General features: G+C 34.5%; 1 protein-coding gene across 3 annotated transcripts in view; it reads left to right on the top strand.

Moving 5' to 3' along the window:
- ZNF148 (zinc finger protein 148) overlaps nt 1–9,590 on the top strand; it is a 100,858-nt gene that overhangs the window by 18,368 nt on the left and 72,900 nt on the right. For 2 of the 3 annotated variants that reach the window (XM_006775003.2, XM_015571318.1), the window contains 2 exons: nt 5,456–5,629; nt 6,545–6,893. In XM_006775003.2, the coding sequence (XP_006775066.1) occupies nt 6,561–6,893 (333 nt within the window). In that variant the 5' untranslated portion in view covers nt 5,456–5,629; nt 6,545–6,560. The remainder of the gene's footprint in view (nt 1–5,455; nt 5,630–6,544; nt 6,894–9,590) is intronic. The other variant, XM_015571319.1, reaches the window with a different exon arrangement.

Below are 9,590 nucleotides of genomic sequence, written 5' to 3'. Positions count from 1 at the left end.
CCATCTGTTGCCTCCTGCATGTGCTCTGACTTGGGATCAAGCCTGAAGCTTGGGTATGTGCCCTGAACAGGAATCAGTCCTGCCACCTTGGTGCACAGGATGACACTCCAACCAACATCTATGTGAGAGATACATTGATTGGTTGCTTCTTGTATATGCTTGCACGTGCCTGTACACACCCTGACTCGGGATTGAGCACAACCTAGGTATGTGCTCTGACCCAGTATCGAACCCTTGACATTCTGGTGCATGGGATGACACTCTAACCAACTGAGCCACACTTGCTTGAGCAAGAAATTTGTTTTAAGTATTTTTTGATATTCCTTAGAAAACTGTAGAAAATTCATAGTTTTCTAATAGAGGAAGTATTTTTAATATTAATGTTTGAATTGTTAACATAAAATGTGATGGATGAAACAACTAGATCCAGCATAATATAGGGTTCTCTTTTACTTGGACCTTTCTTCACCGCCCTCCCCCCAGCTCCTTTTTAAGATAAATTGTAATTGTGCCTTTAAACATTTTCAGTTGCCATAAATTTGATATTTTAATATTTCTAAATACCACTATTTTCTTGTTACATTGTTTTAGAAGACTTTGGTGATGAATATTTGAAGTGCAGAATATGCTTAGTTTTTGCTTTTCTTTATTTGTTACATGGGGATGTACTCTTACTGACTCGAGTGTTGTAAATATTAAGTGAATTAAGATACATAAATGTACTCAGCACAGTGCTTTCCAGATGAGGATAATCTCTGAATTGTATAGTATAGACTCAAGCCTATTAACAAATGTGGAAAGATATTTTTCTTATTAATTGCATAGAACTGTTGTTATAAAAAAAGAACTCAGTAAGCACTTTAAATGCCTTTTGTACTTGATTAAAAATGAGTATTAATGCCCAGCTTGTCCATCTGGTATGCTTCTGTTTACTTTGTCCTCTGAAAGCAAGCCTAACAGTCCCCTCAGTTTAGGAAGTAATTGTTTGCAAATGCTTGTATTAAAAGCCCATGTGTTTAATTCCTTATAAAAAGCCCCTACTCAAAGTTTATTTACTCTATTTCTATAAAGCTTAGTTTCTAATTGCACATACATAGTTGATTAGAAGCATTAAACTAGACAGTGACAACAAGAAGAGTAAGCTGTCTCTTCTGGAAGACAGGAGAGAGATGGTTGGTAATTCACAACAATGACTAGGGTTTGTTTCCTAACCCACCACAATTTGGATTACTTTTACATAGCTGCACCAGACATTTTTTATTGGAAAAGAGTGTGTGAGGGAGAGTGGGGATTGAATTGAGCAGGAAGCTGTATTGTGGCCCCCTAAATATCTCTGTTGCTGTACCTTTTGGCTTCTCTGGCAGAGGCCTGGAGATAAGGAAGAATAAAACTTGGAAAGGGGAAATAAGGCCATTTAGCAGAAATTGGCCTAAGGTGGGCCCCATCCTTTCTCTCTCCTCTCCTGTTCTTGTTAGTAATCCCTGTTATGGTTAACTTGAAACTCCATGAGTACCAACCCGCCTTTAGTTGAATTAGCCTTTGGATTTAATTTTTTATCCTGTTTTGGTTGTTAACAGTTCTGCTGTTGTACACCATTGTCAGCTGCCCAAGGTCCTTTCACTTACAAGATAGTGGGTCATCTCAAGGAGCTCAGGGTGACTTACTACTCCCTCTAGTCCTTTTTTCCCAGTTGGCCAGTGGCTCCTGGGAATGCAAATTATTTCTTTGTATCTTCTAGTGCACTCTTTTATGTAGGTGACATGATTTAAAACAAGCATTATTTCTTTCTCCCTCTCACCTATATAATATCTCTAAATCCTGAATTTCCATTAATTGCACAGACATTTGGATTAAAAAACAGTTGGCTTTTTTTGAAGGTTTATCAGGAAAATGCATTTACCTATTCATGTCGAAATGTGTATTGATTACATGAGTTTTCTTTACATTTATCTGGTCCTCCCTAAAAAGACTGAAATTTTAAAAGGGAAATATCTTGTGTTAAATTTTGAGCATGGGACCTTTTGTTGTGTTTGGATTTTTGAATGTGCTGTGAAGCACATGAGATCTTTGAGGTCATTAGAAGTTAGAGGGGGAAAGTTAGGGACAATAACTTTGTCCTTTGTCATTTCTCTTGGTGTAGCTTTGTACTTTTCCCTTTTACTATAGGGATGGTGAAATTAACTTTTTTGTTTGAGAGCCTTGTTTCATTTCCTGTTCAGTTTACTCTGTCCAGACACTAGCTGAGGTATGTGATACAAGTATGGGTCATGCTATTTGTCTCTGTTTCTTCTCTTGGATTTTTTTCACTTAATATATCTTGGAGAACTTTTTTTCAGCACATATAGCAATCACCTATTGTTGAAAGTATTACATATGTCCCCCTTTCCCCCGATTGGCCCCTTCTAGCCTGCCCCTGTCCCCACTGCATTATTCCTTTTAATGGCTGTGTGCATACCATTGTATGGTTGAATAATAATAAGTCTTGGCAGTGGATGCTTAGGTTGTCTCCAATCTTTTCCTATTAAAGGGTTGTGCATATATCTTTGGTTAATTTTCATGAATAAGCCCGCGGGATTGTATGTATTTTTAGCACTGAGGTTGCCGGGTCCGGGTTACATGTAGTTTTCATTTTGGATAGATCTTTCCAAGGCTTAGTTTAAAACCTCATCAGAGCATTGTTTCATTGATATTGAAATCTGTGTTATCTTAGTATTTTCTGGTATTTCAGGGAAATTGTCTTAAAAATAGTTTATAGGCTAAGCCAGCCTTGGGCAAACTACGGCCCGCTCGGCTGGTCTATCCGGCCCGCGGAGCCAAAAGAGCGGAGGGTTCTCTTTTTCTCCCCTCGGCTCTCTCACCAGCAGCAGTGTTAACATGACAACGTCGGAAACACAGCCGCAGCTCCTTCTTCTGAGTCCAGTTTAAGAACCCATTGTGGCCCTGGAGTCAAAAAGTTTGCCTAAGCCAATATGGTCATAGGAATAAGAACCCGTATGTAAAAAAGGAAGAGAGAATTATTTTTTCTGTGTATATGGCCTGTTTTCAAGAAAATTTTCAAAGAGGTCAAGTTTGTCTTCCCTTTACAGTATTTCTATTTCCCTTTCCGTTTACTACTTCTGTTGAGGTTTGCTGTCTTCCTGTTCTAAGTTCCTTACTTTGGCACTTTATGCAAACCTGCCTTTTCCCTCAAAGTATTCTGTATCGCTAAAGTACTTCGACTTCCTCAATTCTAATTGTTTCAGTCTGATGTTAGGGATAAGGTGAGTAAAAAAAAAAGAAATATATATATATATATACACACACACTAGTATTATATGTGTATATATATATGTATATATGTATTACATATTTGTGTTTGTTGATGTGGACATTATATATATTAACACAATGTTATAGGAGTTTAGTTTAAAATAGTATGCATATACAGTTGACTCTTGGACAACATGGGTTTGAACTGTGTGGGTCCACTTATATGCAGATTTTTCCCAATAAATATATAGTGTGACTCTCTGTATTTCCAGGTTTCACACCTGTGGATTCAGCGTTTTAGCCCTAAAAAACTTATTTTTGATCCTCGGTTGGGAATTTGTGGATGCCGAGGGTCAACTGTATGTGTTGTTCTACACCATTTTATTATAAGGTCTTGAGCATCCTCGAATTTTGGTATTGAACAGGGGTCCTGGAATCAATCCCTTAAGGATATCAAGGGACTAGTTAAGTTTTTGGGGAATTAAAAGTTATATGCAGGGGGTCAGTACTCCTAGCCCTGTGTTGTGCAAAGGTCAGATGTATTAGGATATGCTAAATTTTTAAAAATTGATAAGGTATGTGATCAGGAACATTGGAGTTGGGTACTTCTGCTTTAGGGAAATGTGGACCTTGTGTTGGCTTAGCAAGTCAGCTTCAACTTTGGCCACTTTTATTTAAAAACTAAGTTCTGTCCTAGGTCAGTTTCTCTAAATTGATAATTTAATAATCTCTACTTATACAGCTCCTATATTTTAAAAAGCTCCTTTTTAATTTTAATTAATTTATTTAAAAATATATATTTATTGATTTCAGAGAGGAAGGGAGAGTGGGAGAGAGGTAGAAACATCAATGATGGGAGCAAATTGCTCGGCTGCCTCCTGCATACCCCCTACTGGGGATTGACCAAACAATCTGAACATGTGCCCTGACGGGCAGTTGAACCTTGACCTCCTGGTTCATAGATTGACACTCAACCACTGAGCCAAAAATCTCCTTAAAAACAAAACAAAACTGTGTAGCACTAGCAACTGTATATATAAGTCCTTTTTAAGTTAGGGGCTTTCCTAATTCTTTAAGAAAACAGTAAATAGATTAGAAGAATATAATTTATTTGGTAAGGATTTCCAAAGAAATGTCCAAAATAAGTAAATTCTAACCCTCAAAAACTTAAGTTTCACATAGTCATAGGATAGTTTATTTTGTAAGAAATGTGATAACCGAATATTTGAAGAGAACAGTTATTTGGTAGTATATTTAAAATATATTTTCTTTAGATTTTAAGTTTGCTACTTAGAGATTTTAAAAAGTGAAGTGAGATTCTTGGTCCTTTGTCTAATGTAATTCAGACTGATAGTACTGGTACCAGGGAAAACAAGATTAGCAAGTATGAATTATATTTTTATTTTGTTTGCTTTGTCATTATATGTTTTTAGCTGTTTATTTAAGTAAAGTTTTCTCCCTATATAAAAACCTTAGTAAAAGAAATAGTATTTAAATTTCAGTAGTGTATTTGAACTTAACTGATCATTTATTTTACCTCTGAAAGCTATGATCCAAGGCAGTAAGCATTATTGATTTGGGAAAGAGGTGACTAAACTGAAACATAGTTAATGTGTTTACTAATTATGGTCCCTTCTCCTTGGGTAGGGTATGTCTGTTTATTTCACACAACCTGATGATAGAAGTCAGTTTAAAAAAACAAGTTTTGTACCAATGCTTTGACCTTCTTTGAAATGTTTCTTTGAATTTCATGGTGGTTGTTGTTAGTTCCTAGAATAACACAATGGAATATGAATTTATAGCAATCAGAGTTAGAAGGGCAGATTTAATATTGCTTGGCTTTTCTATAATAATAAGAGAAAATAAGATAATGTAATAGTGTCTAGTTTTTATCATGACCTATTTAATCATGTACAACTACTTGACTATATTAGTAATGAAAATACTTTTATTACATTTAAATAAATTTAAAAACATTTATAAAAATTTTTATTATGGAAAATTTTCAAATTAGAGATAAATATAATTGAGAGAAAACCTGGTAATTTTACCATCCTTTGGTAATGTTAATATTAATATTTTAGATAAACCTGTGCACATTCACACACCCAAACACACAATTCCCTTTATATTGGGATATTTCTCTACATTTAAAAATATTTTTAAAGAATATTTTTATGACTATATGGATTTTTTGTTTCAACAGACTTTTTATTGAAGTACTGTAACAACTGACAGAATGTGCACATATCACAGATGTACATCTTGCAATTTTACAAAGTGAGCACACCTGTGCAACCATCATTCAACTCAAGAAAAAACATTGCCAGCTCTCAGACATCCTTCTCTTCCTGCCTCCTATCAGCAGCCCCTCCCAAGGGTAGCCATTCTGATTTTATTTTTAAGAAAAACCTATTGAGATATAATTTACATGCAATAAAATTAAAATTCACCTGTTTTAAATGTACAATTCAGTGATATTTAGTAAATTTATTGAGTTGTGCAGCCATCACTATAGTTTAGTTTTAAAGCATATGTGTGAATATATTTAATTAGTTTTCTTTTGTTGAATATATAGTACATTTTCAGTTTTTCACTGTTACATACACTACAGTGATTTTTCGTGTATATCTTTGTATGCATTACTGATTTCATCAGAATAGGTTCCTAAAAGTATAATCACTGGTTCAAAGAATATGTGCAGTTTTATGACTTTTGATATATAGACCAAATTGCCTTTGAAAATTGTTGAACTAATTTTTATTCCCATTGTCAGTAGATGTGTCTTTTCGTCAGCCACCTCAACATTGTACTTAATTTTTTAAAAGTTATTACCAGTTTGGTAAATGAAGTATGTACTTCTGTTTTAATGTTTGTCTCTTTGATTATTATAATCCACTATTATGTTATATATTTAGTGACTGTTTCTAAGTTGATTTTATGACTTGCCTGATAATGTTTTGTCAGTTTATTTCTTAATGAATGTATTTCTTCTTCTTATAAAACATTTTAATATCCTAAAGGATATGAATCCTTTGACTATTACAAATACATATTTCCTTAATGTCAGGCTCATTTTTCATAAAAATAGATTAGAGTATGCTTTTAAGACAAAAATGAAAATTTGTATTTTGCTCTACTAGTCTTGGTAATTTAAAAATTGGAGGCAATACTGAAATATACAAGTGAAGTTTTTCTATTAAAGTGTATACTTTCATAATTTGAATTAAAAAATTATCAAGTAGACATATAAAACTAATTTACTATGCTTTGTTACCAAACTTGGTCTTTCTAGGCAGTTATACTTAAGCATGAACATTGACGACAAACTGGAAGGATTATTTCTTAAATGTGGCGGCATAGACGAAATGCAGTCTTCCAGGGCGATGGTGGTAATGGGTGGAGTGTCTGGCCAGTCCACTGTGTCTGGGGACCTGCAGGAGTCGGTACTTCAAGATCGGAGTCTGCCCCACCAGGAGATCCTTGCTTCAGATGAAGTGTTACAAGAAAGTGAAATGAGACAACAGGATATGATATCACATGATGAACTCATGGTCCATGAGGAAACAGTGAAAAATGATGAAGAGCAGATGGAAACACATGAAAGACTTCCTCAAGGACTACAGTATGCACTTAATGTCCCTGTAAGTAACTCCTTTATAAAATATTAAGCATATAATTAGAAACATAATTTAGTATTGGGTAATACTACAAGTCATTGAAGAAATTTCAGAAAACATTTAATGGCTAAATAGTTCACATTGGTGTTCTTAAATAGATACACTAAATATTGACGTAAATTATATTGGAAAATGCAAAATTAACTTTTTGTATCACATACATTTTAGAAACTTATCTTTTCCAGGATAACATTTATTTCTTCATCAGGATTACTGTGTGTTAAATTTTAAGTGCTTAATTTTTAAAGTATTTTATTTTAACTTCTGAGTTTTTCCTTAATGGGTGGAAAGATTGAATCTTGAGCATAATTAGAAAAAGAGCATGCACTTGAAGGGCTTTCCTTCAAATTCTGTAACTTAGCAGTTCCTGCCTTCTTTATTTTTTAATCTTTTGAAAGTATATTAAGATCTTTAGTCTTCTCTATTTACTGTAGATATCATGGTTCATCACCTAAGGTATTCTTTTGTAGGCACCCATAAAGTTTTTTCCTTCTTGTATTTTTAATTTTACCTGATAACCAGCAAAACCATAACCATATGTAATCTTTTTCTTTCTGTGATATTAAACCTGGATTCCTTTCAGTACATTTAATATATTGTACCTTTTCTTTTGATTCATGACCTTCATATATCCTGCTTATAATATCCTCCTCAGCCATACCCCTCCCTGTTTTCTAGCCTAGTTAGTGCTTCATCACCATCACCCTCCAGTCTAGGTTGAGTCCCTGATTTAGGGGCTTGTGATTCCTTGTTCAGTGTTCTGACTCTAATAGACTGTAAATTCTACAAGAGCATGAAGTTTGTCTTATTTTCCCTTATATCCCAGTAGTTGGCACGTAGTGTGAATAAATGGATAACTGCTTATAGTTGTGTTCTAGTATATATGCTTACCAATTTTTACATAACCCGTTGCAATAGCCTTTTCTTTTTTTAGTAGGTTGATGTGATTTTTGAATGTTGAACTGGCCTTGCATACATGGAATAAATTCCACTTGGTTGTGGTGTATAATTCTTTTTATACATTATTGGATTCTGTTTGCTAATACTTTTTTTTGAGGATTTTGCATCTATGTTCATAAGCTATATTGGTCTAGTTTTCTTTTTTTGTAATACCTTTGTTTGATTTTGATATTAGAGTAATCCTGAATTCTTAGAACGAGTTAGGAGTATTCCCTCTGCTGCCGTCTTCTGGAAGAGATTGTAGAGAATTGGTATAATGTCTTCCTTAAATGTTTGGTAGAATTTACCACTGAATCCATATGGCCTGATATTTTCTTTTTTGGAAGGTTTTAATTACTGATTCAATTTCTTTTACAGATATAGGCCTACACAGATTATCTGTTTTTTCTTGTGTGAATTTTGGCTAATTGTATCTTCCAAAGAATTGATTAATTTTATCTAGGTTATCAAATTTGTGAGTATAGAATTGTTCATTGTAGTCCCTTGTTATCCTCTCAATCTCCATGAAGTCTTGTTGTGGTATCCCCACTTTCTTTTTCTTTTATTATTTTATTTGTTGTCTAATATTTTACATATGTTACATAAAATTTTACATATGTTACATAAAATTTTACGTTTTCCCTGCTTGACGCCGCCCCCCTAACCCCCCCAGCCATTCCCACCTTGGTAAAGCCCCCACTGCCCCAGTGTCTGTGTCCATTGGTTAGGCTAATATGCATGCATACAAGTCCTTTGGTTGCTCTCTAACTGCCCCCCACCCTCCCCTGCCATTTATCTCTGGATCTATTCTTGTTCATCAAATTTTGTTGATCATTATATCCACATATGAGTGAGATCATGTGATATTTATCTTTCTCCGCATCCTCGCCAGCACTTGTCGTTTGTTGATTTGTTGATGATAGCCATTCTGACAGGTGTGAGATGGTACTGCATTGTCGTTTTGATTTGCATCTCTTGGATGATTAGTGACTTTGAACATGTTTTCATATGTATCTCGGCCTACTGTATGTCCTCTTTTGAGAGGTGTCTATTTAGATCCTTTGCCCATTTTTTGATTGGATTGTTTATCTTCCTTTTGTTATATGAGTTCTCTATAAATTTCCCTTTTCTGAAATGGCATTGACAAATACGTTCTCCTATGCAGTGGGCTTTTTTGTTGTTTTGTTGATGGTTTCTTTTGCTGTGCAGAGCTTTTTATTTTGATGTAGTTCCATTTGTTTATTTTCTCCTTAATCTCTCTTGCCCTTGGATCTGTATCTGTAAAGATATTGCTACGACATATGTCTGCTATTTTGCTGCCTATGGAGTCTTGTAGGATTTTTATGGTTTTACGTCTTACATTTAAGTCCTTTAGCCATTCTGAGTTTGTTTTTGTGTATGGTGTAAGTTGGTGATCTAGTTTCATTTTTCCACTTTCATTTTTTATATTAATTGCTTATGTGTTCTCCTGCCAGGTCTCCCTCACGTTGTAACTTATGTGGAGTATACCACCCTCCCCCCCCCCCCCCCTTTTTTTAAGCCTGGCTAGTTAGGGTCTTGTTGCCTTTTATAAAATACAGATTTTAAGTGTAAAGTAGTGTTGACTATATTCATATTATTGTAAAACATCTCTAGACCATTTCATCTTGCAAAACTGAACTCTATATTCACTGAAGAAGTTTCCCATTTTCTCTCTCCCCAGTAGAGCTTAGTCATTTTATA

This window comes from Myotis davidii, unplaced genomic scaffold, assembly GCF_000327345.1.
Source record: "Myotis davidii unplaced genomic scaffold, ASM32734v1 scaffold9, whole genome shotgun sequence".
Lineage (NCBI taxonomy): Eukaryota > Metazoa > Chordata > Mammalia > Chiroptera > Vespertilionidae > Myotis > Myotis davidii.
The sequence above is the reverse complement of the archived record's forward strand: the minus strand, read 5'-3'. Positions and strand labels throughout refer to the sequence as shown.